The 17,335-nt window shown below is 39.1% G+C and overlaps 1 protein-coding gene across 1 annotated transcript in view; it reads right to left on the reverse strand.

Moving 5' to 3' along the window:
* SLC6A2 (solute carrier family 6 member 2) overlaps nt 1-17,335 on the reverse strand; it is a 108,017-nt gene that overhangs the window by 13,098 nt on the left and 77,584 nt on the right. Inside the window, exon 11 of the mRNA XM_073307584.2 lies at nt 5,600-5,700. Within this exon, the coding sequence (XP_073163685.1) occupies nt 5,600-5,700 (101 nt within the window). The remainder of the gene's footprint in view (nt 1-5,599; nt 5,701-17,335) is intronic.

Genomic DNA, 17,335 nt, shown 5'->3' on the forward strand with positions numbered 1-17,335 from the left:
GATTGACAATATTGGACCTTAATTCTGGAAGTCTTCTAGGACTGTATGCATGGCTAGAGGATGCAGCATCCACTGATCCAGAAAGGTGCCTATTTTCATTTTTACAGTAGATATTAAAGCATATACTTCAGAGAGATTAGCAATTCTTTTTTAATTCGCTTTCCAATTATCTCCTGCCTCCACTGAAGTGGGTAGTTATCTAACCCTGACCATGCAGTTCATCACCAAGTAATTGAGAGAACAATTGGTAACATATTTATATCAGAATGAGCTTATTTGGAAAGACAGTGTCCATTATGATGCAGCCCACATCCTACACACAGACATCTGTGAGCAATTGTGTGATTGAAAATAGAGCCAAGGTTATATCCCAAATACCCAAATTGACATGAAGCCTGGTAGCCAGGAAAACACCATAAGAACATCTTTCATTTACTTCCCTAGAGCTAGGTTCATGCTGTAAAATTGAATCCAGAACTTGGCTTTCCGTTCTCAAAAGTTGGGTTGGAGGGAGTGTGGTACACAAGAAAGCTAGATCCAGCATTTTCATTCAAACTATTGTAGATTGGGATCTGAATCCAAACATTTGTGTGGATTTGGTTGCAGGATCTATCCCTGAGGGTCACAACTGATACTAAGTTTATATTTATAACTAGCATTTAGAGGGCTGCTAAAGGGTTTATTAAATGGTTAATCAATCATTAGAATTTAACAGGTCAACAGGTTGTTTATATAATAATGATTTATAACCATCTCTATATACCTTCTACTGATGTGGTTATAATTATCTTCAACATACAGTCTTCATGTCTGTAACATATTTATAACATCTTTTGATAATTTATTAACCTTCTATAGAACACCTACAAATGGAACATTAATATAAAGTACGACTGACTGACTTCAGTGTATGCTTCATTGGCTCATTACTGATTGGATGCTACCAGATGCTAGGTATGCTATTAAAATGTTTTCCTTTTTAAAAATGTATCTGTGTATCCCATCATAAATATGTCTTGATAAGAATGTCTTGTGTCATTAACAGTTTGATAGCTAATTTTGATCTTTGAGACAATATCGGATCCAGATTTGATGTAGCTATATGGCAGATCACTACTGCTTTAAATTTGAAATTGAAGGCATAAACTTTAATGCAACGGAAAATATCCTAGGTCACAGTGATGTCAAAATCTCCATATATTCACCATGACCTTTTGATCTACAAATAAACTGGAGTGAATGTATAAATACCCAATATAAAACTGCAGTCTTTAGTTTCGACTCTAACCTTTACATAAAACTACCAAATGCTACCTTCACATTTCAGGGAGAAAAAATCCTCAAATGTAATGAAACATCTGTTTATTTTCCTTAATACACGTCAGAAGGCTTACAAGCTATATTTAATGTGTCTCTTTCCTCTCTATGTCACACAGCTAACCATTTGGAGTAATTGCACCCTCCATATTCTAGTACATTAGTCCACATTTGTGATCTTCATACCCTCCAAATAAAAAATACACTAATAACTGAATTATGTTCTATAGTACATATATAACAAATAGTTGTAAAAATTTTATATGTAGTCACAGTCTTGTGCATATTGTTGTGATTTTACTATTCAAAAACAAAGCACATACATAAATGGTAACGCCTCAAGAAGTTATGTGCTTAGTTGACACACATTTGTTTAATGATGGCTGAGTGAAATTTAGAACTGAATAACCCCTTCCTTCCCCCAAATATTTTGATTTGCCTAAAACATTAGGTATAAACATCACCACTCCATATTGAGTTATTTATTTTACATTTTGGGGCTGGCCCTGAATTGGCAGCATGTTATTTGTGTTGAGATTAAGTCGATTGGAAGACAGCATTTGTACATTTTGCTCTGAATGTTACAAACATGATAGTTTCAGTGGTATAATCATTAAATAGTTTCCCTTTGCACTGTGTGTATTATACTTTTGAACTTCATCAATGAAGTATCAATAGGAAACATATTGGATACTGCTTTTACCAGTTATGTTTCACATTTTGCACCAAGCATTTGCCTATCAAAAGCTAAACTCAGTTATAGTCAGGGGTGTTACTCATCAAAAGATAAACACCGAAGCCCCAATAGCTATGAGAAAAACATTTCTCCCCTTGGACAAGTTATTGCAAAATTGTATTTCAGGGATTTTACATCTTCCATTGAAGCATCTGATATTGACTGTGGTTAGAAAGAGAATATTGGACTAGATGCTAGATGGACCCTGGTTTGATCCGGTATGGCAATTCCTATGTTTGGTTCCTTATGGAGGGCAATCTGCAATTCTGTATAACTGGCAACATCTGGAATCATGTACCTGATTACCCTATAGATTTCTTTGTGGGGAGGAAAAAGTTGTTCTTTTGGTTATTTTTTAAACCAATATGTTTGACATCTGCTGGGCATCAGTGAAGTCATAATGAGACATATTTATCCTTGAAGTGGAAGCACAGAACCACAGCCAGTGATGGGCAGAGGATCCAGAATACACAAAGTAGATTGGATTCAGTTTCCATCTATAATCATATAATTCCTTCCAGACAGTACATGCAGGATTTTCTTTAATATCCAGTAACTGAGTATAGTTAGCGTTAGCTTTTTTTTGTTTTGTTTTGGTAACATCTCTGACCTCTTTGGTAACATTAGTTTCAATCAGACTGATTAAGAGTAGCAATTTCACCTTTAAATGAAAGATATTGTGGTTAAAAAACAGGGAATGGGAGTCAGGAGATTTTGGTTCTCTTTCCGGTTTTATCACAGACATTCTCTGAGATCCAGGGGATGTGATATAAACACTCTCTGCCTCCTTGTCTCTATCCGGATAACAAAGATAATATGTACTTGTGTCAAGGGTATTGTGGGAGCCTTATATAGTTATGTGTAAAGAACATTGAGATCTTTGAATGGAAAGTGATGCATAATATGTACAAAGTATTATCTCAGCTAATGGTTTTATCAAAATTGGACAAAACTGGTGACATTTCTTCTATGAAGTTTCTCTCTCTGGTTTTCACTAGTCATTTTGTGTAGTTTTTAGGTCCTCAGAATTGAACTTCCCTGAAACTGCAAATGCCCAAAACATAATACAGATCGGTTTGCATTTAACACTTACAAATTTGAAGCTGTCATTTTACATATTCAAAATTTTGTACAAAAGTACTAGGACAACTACCATCTTGGGCTTACAGAGAGGAGACAGGAAGGGGAAAAAGCCCCCATGGATACTCTTACCCTCATATCAAACATGCTTCCAGAGGCACAACTGGTCAAAAGGAGGAGGAAATGTACCATGGTGTGATGAAAGCAGACCAAGTGCAACACATGCCAAGGCCCCAGACCTTACTGAACACTAACAAATGCATAGTTGGAAACCAGCCTTGCTTACCTGTGTGTTAGCATCATCAGAATAGATATTAGATGTTAAGTTGATAAGAATGTGTTTAGTGTTTAGACTTTATATAATGCTTGTAGGACGCTGCATTACTGATCTCACTTATAACCTCTATAGCCCGTGGTATAAAGTTATATTGAGTGTTTGCATTGTAAACCTCTGTAATTGTGTAACTCACCGAACAGGAAAAGAAGCTTTAATTAAGGGAAAGTGCTCATCCTGAATACAATCAGATGGCCCACTGAAGGCAAATGAGGCATTGTGTAGCATCAAAGGACAGAGGCTGTGTTGACTGCATTCCTAACTCCCTCCAGGAAGGAGAGACCTACGCATGAACTCAACCCACCAGTTTTGGACTCTGGAGTAGAGGGGATAAAAACCCCCTGACAAGGGGAAACTGAGGCTATGTCTACACCACATCATTGGCAGCAGCACAGCTGCATCAATGCAGCTGCGCAGGTCTAGCACTTCCGGTGAAGACGCTCTAGGCCGATCGGTGAAGAGCTTTCCCACGGCTTAGTAACTCCTGCCTCCATGAGAGGTGGTAGCTCTCCTGCTGACATAGTGCTGTCTATGCCGGCGCTTAGGTTGGTATAACTTATGTCGCTCAGGGGTGTGGATTATTCACACCCCTGAGTGACAAAGTATACCACAGTAATTTGTAGTTTACACACAGCCTGAATCTCTTTTATGCTGTCTGGATTCTGAGGGACAAGGATTCTTAAATATAAGTATTGAGATCCCCATGCTTGGTGTGGGGTAGCCTTGAAAGACACTGGTCAAAAGTGATTTGGCAGGTTACTACAGCTTGGTCACTTTTTGAATCACAAACTGAAACTCATTTATGTATACATGCTTGCTTGCATTAACCTGTAAATAAGTGGGAACAGGTAGGAGCCCATATCCTGTTGCAGTAGAATTTCTGACTCTAGAGGACCAAGGAGTTGAGGACTTGAACAACCAGGAACTTTAGTTGTACTGTACAAGAGGATGATCTGCCTGCAATACAGCCATGGGCTGATATTCTGTGTCAGATAATGCAGGTAGCTGGGTAGTCTATGCCTTTACTTCATCTCCAGTGGAGTTCTCTTCAGAAGGACAGGTCCTGACACTTTAGATTTCTCTTCCTTCCCTCCCCCTTCCATTCATGTTCCCAAGAAGGAAGTCAGTCCAAAAGGGGTGTGCTTTTAAAATGGAATTCATGGCAACTGAAATGAGGGAAGTGAATTTGAAGCTGGGGGCATAATGACTGTTTTTGGTAAGACAGAACATAAACTTGACCTATAACCCAACAAGACACCAAGGATTCATCAGCCTTATAGTCTGTACAGTGATCAGAGGAGAATAAAATGAGAAATATGTAAACCTCAGCATTAATATAAACACTTACCACCACACACACACACACAGTTCTCCAAGCCAACTTCAATAGAGCCAATAGATCTACACACAGATCTGATGATGGAGATACCTCAAAAGATTAAAATGTTTAGTTGAACCTCTTGAGGACCCTTCCAGGCCAAATGGCCTTTAAATCCCATACAGTTAACCTCTACCTCCTACCTGGTGTTCACTTTCTGCAAAAAAGAATTTGAGGACTGTACTGCTCCTTCCTTCAACACACACACACACACGCACACTGTCTTCGGATAGGGAGAGCATTCCCACCATCAGAGGGTTTGGTGGGTTACCAAGCAGAGCCACTATCTCCAGTTTGGGGAACTGCATTAGGTGGTCTTGACCACTACCCATTGTTTTCCCTGTCTGACAAATTTCACCCAAAATGTAGCCTCTCCAAATGTGAAAACGAGTCAAAATGGCTTCTGCTATCCTGGCTGACAACATTGGGGATAACAGCGAGTAACAGAGCCAGCCTTAGGGTCCAGTAATCAGGGCAGTTGCTCTGGACACCTGGTTCTGAGGGTGCCAAATTAACATCCAGGATGTGTGTCTGCATCCAAATTGGGTGGGCAGAGTATTTGTTTTGTTCTCCTCAGCTGTTTGGAGAGCACTGGAAATCAAAACTGCCCTGGGCAACAAAACATGTAGCGTAGGCCCTGATGAGTAATGTTATGAATTTGCTTAATATCTTGCTTTTAGTATGAATAAGCTGGTAGGAAGCATCCTCATAGTGTTCTTTCCAGGACAAAATAAATAAATAAATCACCCCTTACCAATAAAAAAGCAGGGCTAACAAATTTCCAACACAGTCGCCAGTAGAGGCCCGGTTTGAAGCCCATCATTTGTTGGATGTCTTCACTGAATCTGTCCACACCTGCAAGTTAAGCACAAACAGAAGATACACAGACTTCAAGTTGGCAAAAATGATTAGACGGTGGCAAAAAACCAAACAAATTTGTTATTTGTAGTCTCAGAAAAATATACATGAGTTACTTCCAAACCAGAAATTGCGTAAGGATGAAGGACCCCATTTTAGCTAACAGGAATTTTGCAATGGAGTTCAAAGGGACCAGGGTTTCTCCCTAATTGCCCATTCACATGATATTCTAACTGTAAATCACATGACTGCTGAGAAAGACATGTTGAGCTTCATTTTCAGTTAAGCCACAATGCATTTCAAACATTAAAGTGGCAAAATGAATACAGATGCTTTTTTTATTATGCCTATAGGCTATTGTACTTGTAGTCAAATTACACAACTCACTCATAGTCATGTAAAAAAACCCACAAAGAAGGCACTGATTGTAAAGTAAATCCACATATTTGTAAGTCTTCAGAGGAGCTACCAGTTTTTCAGCGCAGTGTGAAGAAATACACATTCCCTTTGTAATGCATGCCATTTCATCTTTCGGTAACCTTCTCTAGAATCTGCCTAGTTGCTTATCTTTCAGTTTAGAATAAGAATATGAGCCACCATACTGGGTCACACCGTGGTCCATCTTGCCCAATATCCTGTCTCCATGCTAGAGCTTCAGGGGGATTGTACAGACCATGGCAATTATGGAGTGATCCACTCCTGTCTTCTACTTCCAGCTTCTGATAGAGGTTTAGGGTAGAGACCTACACGGGACAAGTGTAGAGACCTGCAGTTCCACGGGACCCACTGCCATAATAGCAAGTGTGAGTGGGAGCAGGATTAAGGAATAGCCCCATGCAGGGCTCTAGTTTAGGGTTTCCCCAAGCCTGGTGGTGGTTCCTTCATAACTCGGCTAATAGCCATTGCTGGACCTATCACCTATGAATTTATCCAGTTCTTTTTTTAAACCAGTTATACTTTTGGCCATCACAACATTCCATGGCAATGAGTTCCACAGCTTAGTTGTGCATTATATGAAAAAATACTTCCTCTTGTTTGTATGAAACCTGCTGCCTATTAATTTTATCAGGTGACCCCTGGTTGTTGTAGTGTGAGAAAGGGTAAATAACACTTCTCTGTTCACACCATTCATGATTTTAGACCTCTATCATATCCCTCCTTGGTCATCTCTTTTCTAAGCTACCCAGCCCTAAACTCATAGATAGACTCATAGATACTAAGGTCAGAAGGGACCATTATGATCATCTAGTCTGACCTCCTGCACAACTCAGGCCACAGAATCTCACCCACCCACTCCTGCAATAAACCTTTCACCTATGCCTGAGCTATTGAAGTCCTCAAATCATGGTTTAAAGACTTCAAGGTGCAGAGAATCCTCCAGCAAGTGACCCGTGTCCCATGCTACAGAGGAAGGTGAAAAACCGAAGCCTTTCCATACCCTTGATAATCTTTGTTGCCCTTCTCTGAACCTTCTCCAGTTCCACTGTACATTTTTTGAGATGGGGCAACCAGAACTGTCCATAATATTCAAAGTGGGGACATATCATAGAGTTATATAGTGGCATTATGATATTTTCTGACTTATTTTCTATCTATTTCCTACTAGCCCTAATATGCCGTTAGCCTTTTTGACTGCTGCTGCGCATTAAGCTGACATTTTCCTATAATTATCCACGGTGATCCCAAGATCTCTTTCCTGGGTGATAACAGCTAATTTAGAGCCCATCCTTGCATATGTATAGTTGGGATTATTTTCTCCACTGTGCATTATTTTGCACATATCAATGTTGAATTTCATCTTCCCTTTTGTTGCCCAGTCACCCAGTTTTGTGAGATCCTTGTGTAACGCTTCGCTGTCTGCTTTGAACTTAAATAGCTTGAATAATTTTGTAGCATCTGCAAACTTCACTGTTCACCCCCTTTTCCAGGTTATTAATGAGTATAATGACATAACAAGAAGGCTACAATGCCCTGGTTTAGATTTCCCAAAGCATTGCAGGAAACTACTCAATAATACCAAAACTATTATCTCGGTACACGTTGTCAATATCTCCTAATTTAACACTGCTGACAGAGAAGATACCTTAGAAAATAAATGACATGTTCACATGTGTAAAAAAGTAAAAAGCAGCAATTATAGGAAAAGTTTGGGAGTTTTGATTGTTGAAATCATTGGGCAGCCAGGGACAGAGGGTTTGCTTGATGAGACTGCAACATCAGACTCTAAATAATTGTAATCAAACTTGCTGTGTTAAATGAATGACATAGAACATGTGTTTATAAACACGGCAGACTCACCTGGATCACTTGATCAGCATTTATAAATTCGTATTAGCAGTTGCAAATACATGAGCCTATTACTTTCGTCATGAGCCAAACCTTATATAACCAAACACTACTTAAAAACTGTAGCTGAAAGTTAGCTACATCCAATGGTTGTTACTGTGCTCTGTGGAAAGAGGCATCCATGAAAATGAGAAGCAGAACAGACTTCTATGCAATTGACATTGGCTAGAGAAGAGTAGCAGACAGTCTCTCTCAAATTAACCAAACTATCATTTAAGCACTTAGGTGTTCCTCTAAACCATCTAGATAGCTAAGGTTCTCAATACCTTATTTGTTTCTTCTTCTTCTTTGTGTGTGTGTGTGGTACGTGTGAGAGGTGTCATGTATACAGCACTAAAAGCTAGAACCCTCTGGGTGACCAGACACAGTATACACAGTGGCAGTACAAGTTTCTTCCTACTGTCCTATCAGTGAACTGGAGGAAGCTCCTGGGCCTGTCCACTTAAGGTCTTTCTAAGGCACCCATCAAAAAGTGTTATTTGGGCTAGGACTTCAAGATCAGAATATAGTTCAGCTTCCATTGTGACTCAGTCTTTGGAATCTCTGTTGAAATAGCATCATGGTTGCCAATTAGTGCCAGCATGAAACTGGTGTGAGAGGAGAATCAGGCCCTTAAAGGAGAATCAGGCCCATATCTCATCAGGAACATAAAGCCAAGGATGAAATATGATTATTTTCATGTATTTCCTTTTAGATGATACACCTAAATTCTCATGTATATATATTTAATATATAGACATAAGCAGCAGTGGAAGACATAAAAATAAAAACTTCTGGAGCCACCCAACCTACCTGGGCAAGCACCCATCCTTTACCTCACTGACACCATCCTCTACTTGTCCCTTTCTCAGAAGCCTGAGAAAATAAACATTTTTGTAGCATTTTCTTTAAATTCAGGGTGTCAGGCTCCATGGGACCAAAGATGGACATTTGTTCCAGAGATGAGAACCTCTCGTAGGAAACATCCTATCTCCAGCCACAGCTCATTTAACTCGAGGTCTGTTAGCGTGAGTACCTCCGCACATATCATATTCTGTGGCAATGCATGAGGAAAAGGATATGGTTTTTTTCAGATAGGCAGGCCTTAAACCCTATAGAGCTCCATAGGGCTTCTAAACCATATTTCACCCCTGAACAAGTTGGGAGCCAATGGGTAGGCATGAGGTCCTTCCTGTGAAAGTCTCCAGTAGGCTACCGTAGTCTGCAGTAGCTGAAGGTTCTGAGAGTCTACAGGGGTAGTCCCATGTAAAATGTATTGCAACTAGTCTCAAACTGATAAAGACATGTCTAATTGTAGAAAGCTCAGTATACGGAAGAAAAAATTATAAAAATCATGCTAACTCATATTCATTGGATCTTTCTTGAACTTCATTCCTGACTGAAAATACTTACATTCCACCCATAGTATTTTATTAGAACAGAAATTTATGTATTAACTGGCAGTTTTAATTTGTTATGCAAAATAATTGTAAAATGTCCACCTTCCATAAGGTTAGAATGCAAATTTCTCCCCCCGCCCCCCCAACCTCCAGCTTTGTATCTGTTGCTGAAATCCTTGAATTGAATTTCTCCTGGTAGCCTTTCCCAATAGGACATATCACTTTGCAAAAGTTTAATCTGTGCCAAGACTATTTTCCCACATCAGTTTATAATTACATGACCACTACTGCTGTGATAGCTTGGAAAAAATTTCCTGGTCAGAACCACCATAAAATAAACACATAAATAAAAAAAGATTCCTTGCTTGTAAGCCTAGAGACAACACAAATAAAGTAATTAGAGAAATCTTCAAGAGAAAAAATGGCTCTTGGCTTCAGTGCTCAATACTTCTCTTTGACCGGTGTCACACGCTCATGTAGATGTACTGAACTTCCAAGTATTAATACACTGGAGAAGGATGTTGCAGCTTGCAGGTTTGTTTTTCATCCCAAAACTAATGGGCAAAGAGCCACAAGTTTGAAGGCTTTTTCTCATAGGAACTTGTTTACGAGAGTTGAAAGGTGTCACCACAGTACTAATGCCTATTCTTAGGGAACAATTCAAATGGAACCAGTTGACTTGCATAACTTCGCTTCAGTAACCACATTTAACTAATTCTTTCCCCCCAGCATAGCATTTTGTAACTAAAGTCTTTTCGATCATGGGATATATGACTTGCAACTCTGCAAATAAAGGCACTTTGTTCCCACATCCCCCTCTTTGCAGTTTCAATATAGCAGTACAGCTCTGCTCCATCACTGTCAATATGAAGAACATACCAAATCCTTGATATTCTTAACCTACAATTCTTCACCTATAGAAGGATTTTTTTCCTATGATCTGTTTCTGTGTAGCTACAGGATTCAGCCCACCTGCTTGCACTGTTTCTCATATTTTATTAAACTTGTTTAACTCTGATATGCTGGCTTTAAAATTTTGTAGGAGCTGATTCTCATTTACATCAGTGTCTCTTTACATGGTCAGAACAGCAACTGAGAATCAGGCTTATAGTCCATCAGACAATACTGCTGTTTAGTGCTTTAGAAATGTGCAATTTAAAGGCCTCAATTCAGCAACATACTTGAGCATCTGCTTAACTTTAAGCTCAGGAGTAATCCATTCCTTTTCAGCAAAACACTCTAGCCACTTTACTGTAGTTACAATGCATACTTCTTTATTCTTTTATTTCTATTCACACTCTGACAATCTCAAACTAACTCTGCAAACCTGTGCTGACTATCATCTCTGTAAAGTTTACTTTTATTTTTAACATTTTAAATGGTTATATATAAAATCTTCTCCCCCATTTTAATCATGTGACTTTAACATTTGACTTTCCTAATTCTGCCCAGTTCAGTTAGATAAAGTATTCTTCCCAACTTCCTATCCTAAATTCTTTGAATCTTGATTTGTACGGTTGATCAGTGGCTGCATGCCACCAAAGCAGCTGTCTGTTACTATGGGTGATTTATACACGCTCAACAACCTTTTGCAACCCTAAAAACAGAGCATGTAGGTTCTATAAATATAAATTAGTAACCTTTATTAAGTGCTTCTGAAATCTTTTAAAGTAAAAAGAGTCATATACTTTAAATGTAAGAGGTGATGATACATGCTTCAGTTAGTTGCCTTGTCCTTTAAGATCAAACCCTGCTCTCTCATCATTTGAGTCCTCTAAAAGTAGCTTTCAAATGACATGCTTCATTTTTGTTTTCAAATAATAGCTCTGAAAAGGGGCCTCCATAGCAGACGTGTATATATATCTATATATATTGCTCACTTTCTTCACATTTCTTGAAAGCCACTTTCCCAGTTTCATTTGTGCTTCTATAACATGGCACATGGGGGAAAAAAAACCCCTACATATTGGTGGCTCTTGCAATCATGAGAAGGATTTGATATCATAAACCCAACATTTGATTGAATCACCAGTTGAGAGAATCTATATCACTTTTAATACATGACTGCCAGGGTGATCTCTGTTTCTCATTGGGAAAGTAGTTATGATGCGCTTAAGTTTTATGACCAAATACCCTAAATAAATACATTTGTGCTAAAGAGAATTTCACTGCAATCTCTGAAATACATAAACAGCAAAGCTGTTTTATCAATGTGTCCACACTAATGTTTTGTTTCAGAGTAGCAGCTGTGTTAGTCTGTATGCGCAAAAAGAAAAGGAGGACTTGTGGCACCTTAGAGACTAACAAATTTATTTGAGCATAAGCTTTCGTGAGCTACAGCTCACTTCAAATAAATTTGTTCATCTCTAAGGTGCCACAAGTCCTCCTTTTCTTTTTACTAATGTTTTGTTACTTCACTTATGACAGTTGGCATGGTTCTTGCATAAATAATTGTTCTGGACATAGCCATCAAATTTATAGGTGTAAAAGAACAGCTTAATAAAAATATGGCAAATAGATCCCAGTTGTAACTGAAAATTATCCTTTAACACAGCAATATTCTTTCATCTCAACTGCATAAAGACTACTGTATTTAGTCAGGGTGAAATTTCATACACTGCAGATGCCCCTGCACAATTGTCTGCTGTGTGATTTGCTTATGGCGTCATTATGGATTTAAGGAGTAAATCATCCCTGTGCTGAGGGCTAGCATGAGGCCCAGAGACCACTCAAATCCTACATAAACCACAGTGGAGCCCACTGGCCCTGGAGAGAAACTGTTTTCTCTTATCTGAAAGAAGTAGGTGTCCAAAAAGTAACATGATGATCAGTTCTCAGTATCTGGAATCCTAAAGTTTTATATATATATAAAGAAGTAACATCTCCCCAATGTATTCATGAATTCCAAATTTCTGTTCATTCCAACCACATTTGCACCATTTGTGTTTGCTTTTTCATGACTATTTCTGTGACTGTTTTTGTTCGCATGAATGTTTGTAGAGGTATTACATTCATGCTTGTACTGGTATCTATGCATGGGTGCCAGAGATGGGGAAGGAGAGTCACTGTCCCCCACCACTTTTTAAACAAGGGGGGCATGCCCTCCCCCCCACTTTTGAGAATCTGAACTCAGCAGGGGCCCAGCTGAGGTTCCCACCCTCCTAGTCTCTGACTGGAGCTGGGTGGTGTAATGGCAGATTCCATTCACTGCTGGCATGATGGAGGGGTGGCTGGGCCAAATTTGAGTGAGTGATAGTGTGACCTGGCACACAGAATTACAACGCCACTCAAGTTTGGCCCGTTTTGATTGCTTCTCCTCCCTCTTTTGCAATCTGTTCAGCGGCACTCCTGTATCGACGTGTGAATGGATGTGTGCATGAACAAAAGCATAATGTCGAAAGTCAGTTCCTGGCTAATATTTGTCTCCCCATCATCCAAATGGATCCACCCATTTAACTCAAACATTCCGAACAAACCCACCCATGGGTTGAGCCCAAGTATGGAAAGTTTCAGTCCAAATGGATTTTTTTTTTTAAGAAGATTCTGAGCAACTGAAAATGCGAGGCAGGAATGGAAATAGGAATTCATTTTTCACAAATGTTAAGCTTATTCCTTCATAGAAACATGCCATGACAGGGATTGTGACTTGTAAAGCCTATGTGGAACTTTTCCTGGCAGTGGTGCTAATTAACAGATTTTAATTTGGGGTGGGAGGGGTTTTTCTGAGAATGTGTATCAAGCAAAGCATACCTTATGTAAACACAAGGAAAACTGAATGCCAACTAAAGTATTGTTACTTGCTTAAACAAACCAATTCCCACTCCCCTGTAAAAAAATCTTTGGAACAAAAGCTTCACAGTTAATGGACATAGGTATTACGTGAACTAAATATTTCCACATTTTTGGTCTGTGCCAAAATGTCAAGTTTGCCTTCGGGCTAAGCTAATGTTCCTGCTGGGTCGCTAAGGGAACTGGGGTCTATCAGAAAACAAAAGGTGGTCAAGACCATGCCAGATTAAATCAGTCAACGATTTAAATAGCACCTGGGGCTGCAATAAATTGTTCTTTATAGAGCAGCAGCTTTTATTGTGTCAGTAAAAACATTTATCAGCTGCTTGAGACAAACTAATAGCTATTTTCCCAATTATAGGGGGGGGGGGGGCAGGGAAAGAGATGATGAGCAAAGAGAGAAGTTCTACCAAGTAAGTGAATTCTGACTGAGCTCAGATCATAGAATCATAGAGTATCCGGGTTGGAAGGGACCTCAGGAGATGATTTACTTTGTGGACTTCATCCAAGCCTAGCTATTGTGAAGCACAATAAATCCCATTTTAATAATGGAAGATAACTCTTCATCACTAAAGAAACAATGCTATTTTTATGCCTCAGCTGCCAAACTAGAGTAGGAGCATCCCTCTCTTTGACACATTTACCTCTCTTAAAAAGCAGTTTCCTCTAAAATCTAGTGCCTTTAATTGTTTTATAAGAAAGCAGCATTAAAACCTGTGAGATTTACACTACCTCTGATGGACAGAATTACCATTGCAAAGATTGTGTGTTTGACGTTCTTTGCTTTCCTTAGATGCAGCAATTGTGGACGTCACCCCTTCAGATCACTTGCTTGCCAAAAATTTCCATTTGGGAGTTTAACTAGAAAAATAAAGTGATGTGTGCAGGTGGGATGAGATGACGGCCGAGGGAGGCAAATGGGAGTAGAGCAAGGGTACCTGAGAACTTTATAAAGCACACAATGACAGTTATAAAGCACTATCTCTAAAAAGAAAATAAGATGACTGTCAGGAAAAGAAGAATAATTTCACCAGTAATCAGGACAGCTAGCTCAGTATATACTTGGATGAGTCACAAAGTCTCTAGGGGAAAATATATGCTTGAATGCTGGCCGGCTATGTCCTTGAACTCTGATTATGGTGAGGAGAGAAGAGGTGGCTGGATAGAAAAGAAAGAGTGAGAGGTTGATTAATGTTTTTGACTTTTTAATGGCAACTATCTTAAGGTACGATAGATGAATTGATGCTGTCAAAACAGGACTATTTGCCATGAGTAAGAACTATTTACCCAAGTACAACTTTATATTACGGGACCCTTAGGACATTCAATATATTCCTAAAGTGTGTGGTGGAGCAAAGAGATAGGCTTACTATTAATATTGCATTGCTCAGATGATTATCGTTTGAGTGGTCTACTGAATTGCCAAAATATTTAGAATGCCTTTGACAGAACTGGGGGGGGGAAGTCTTCCTGGATGGTGTCCTCAATAACTGGGAAACAACTGGCTTGAAAGCAGAACAGAAATTAAAAATAAGCAAAGTAACCCCAAAGTCACCAAAGGAGGAGCCTGGATGGTGCATTGTATTTTGAAAGAGGAAAAGTGGAATTGTTGCATGTACCTTGTATCTGAACTCAATACAGAGCTGCTTTTGCTTACAGAATAGTAATTTGGAAGCATGTTTTCAACATTTATGCTGTCTGAAAAGTCAGCCAGAAACATGACAGATGGGGTTACAAAAAACATGGCAAATTTAGTTGTATTCAGAGTTGGGGCATTAGTTATTTGCAGGAGAATTTTGAAAAACCCACACCACCACCACCACACCAGGTGATTTGGGAATAGGTGATTGGGAATAAAAATAGGCCATTACACTGTATTATGATTTACACTGCCTGATGTATATTTGTGAAAATGTACATTAGCAGATCATTTAAGGAAAAAAATATGCCAGAGGTTTATAATATAATATAGTTTCCCACACTCATTTCAAGTTACATTATGGAATCCCCAGGGAGAATCCAGAATTTCTTTGAACATTTGGCTATTCAGAGAAGGAGGTTATTATAATTTCATCAGCTTTGACAGGGACAAGTTCAAGAAATGCTATAGTCCCTCCCAAGAGAAGTAGAGTATCATTTCCATTACATATGTAGAGTACAATATGGCTAATACAGACCAAATTCTGCCCAAAGTGTTCAGCATGATTCAGTGACCAATGGAGCTTTAAAGTGCCCTCCATTTCTCAGCTGGTGTTCTTCCTTGCATTGGACAAACATTGAGTTTCAGTTTTGTTTTTTTTTAAAAAAGAAACAAATATCTGGAGCCTTAAAATTCCACCTGTTCTGTAAGAAGTTAACAGCCCCCAACATTTAGTCCTTTGGGTTGAAAGGACATGAGAAGCTTCAGGGACAATGGCTAGTGAGCGTTAAAAAACCCATTGAGCATCACATGCTGAACAGAAGAAATATAGGCCTGATTCTTCCAGCTTCACTCACATTTATTATCTTACTATCCCATTGCTATCCAATAATTGGCAGAACTGAGCCCTGGGTACATAGTATCCTATTAATCCAAGTAACAAACAGTTTCACTTCCATTCTTCAGGAATAAAAAAAGTCTCCTCTGTCATTGCTGAATTGTACAGGATCATTATGTTGCATATATAAACACAATCATGTTAATATACAGTAATAAGTGCCATTTATTGTTGATACACAGTGGAGCTATCTAGCTGCCTCACAAACAAGAGGCAATCAAAACTCTTAATTTTAGCAATAGAAAAGCCTGCCAACAATATAAAAAGGAGTTCAGACCCTTTTTAAGACAGATAATTCCTTGTGTCTTCTCAAATCAGAACGAAACACAGTCTAAAGGTCTAAGGCAAAAATACTGACACTCTGCACCTGAAACCAAAAGGTGGCAAGCACCACCTGAGGAGTTTAAGCTGGAAGAAGCTTTTATCCATCTGAAACCCAGTCCGCTATAGGCAGGAATACATTTTCCAAAGCAAAATATATAAGAAAAAAAAATCAGTTTACGTAATGTAAATTCTCTACATAAGCATGATTTGATACAACTGATCACAGGTATACAGCAAAGCAGTGAACGAGGTGGAAGGGTTGTACATTTAGAAATAGTAGATGCTACAATTCCATTAGCAGTCAGGGTTATCTTAGATTTCAAGTGGCTTTCCAACAGTTTCATCGCTAACACTCCTGTTTCTTGGCAGACATACACGACACAGGACATTTTCTACAAGATTACACCAGTTTTAAAATTCCTGTCATTTAAGTACTGAGTCTATCCCGATTTAGTGTCCCATTATATTAATAAACTAAATACACTTGCTGTTCCTCTCGCTAAGGTCACCTAAATGCATTTATATTGGTTTGGAGGAAAATGAGCAGTGGCTGGCTGCCAACGTTGGGTTATTTTTGCACTGGGAAAGCAAAAATAAATTTCACTGTTTCTTCTTCCTTATGTAACTGTCCTGTATTTTTAATGCTCCATTCTGTGTTTATAGTACTTGAGGGAACAGAAAATACAAATGTCCAAATTCTGCTTTTCAGATATTGTTTGTGCAACTGCCAAGGAGATAAATGGAAGCCATGTGCATGCATTTGAGAGCAGAATTGGACCCATACTTTGTGTAAGCATTATTCTCCTTTAGGGTTCACTGGCATACCATTGCATTGGGGTTGGTGCAAAGCCACTCCGGCATGAAGGGAGTTCCAGTGGCCGTCAGAATATCTCCTGAAGCCTGGCCTGCAAGGGAGTTTGCTGTGCACCCCCGGGATAATAGGAACAGAGTTGTCCCTAAACTCTCACTGTGCCTTGCCCTTATGGAAGTCTCCTTATACCCCTCCAAACCCCCCAGTATGCATCCCTTTTGGGGGACATGCAATCAGGTGTTAGGTGCCCCGTTATCATTGACTTTTAATAGGAGTTGGGCACCTAACTTCCTTTTGCACCTTTGAAAAATCTCCTCAGAATTACCAAAGTGTGTCAATTGGGAAAGATTGCTGTTTGGATTTATGGAACGGTCTCACACAGACCTTAGTGTCTATGGAGAGCTCCCAAGCCTGGCTCATCATATCCTTGTTAATATACATAATTA

This window comes from Lepidochelys kempii, chromosome 12, assembly GCF_965140285.1.
Source record: "Lepidochelys kempii isolate rLepKem1 chromosome 12, rLepKem1.hap1, whole genome shotgun sequence".
NCBI lineage: Eukaryota > Metazoa > Chordata > Testudines > Cheloniidae > Lepidochelys > Lepidochelys kempii.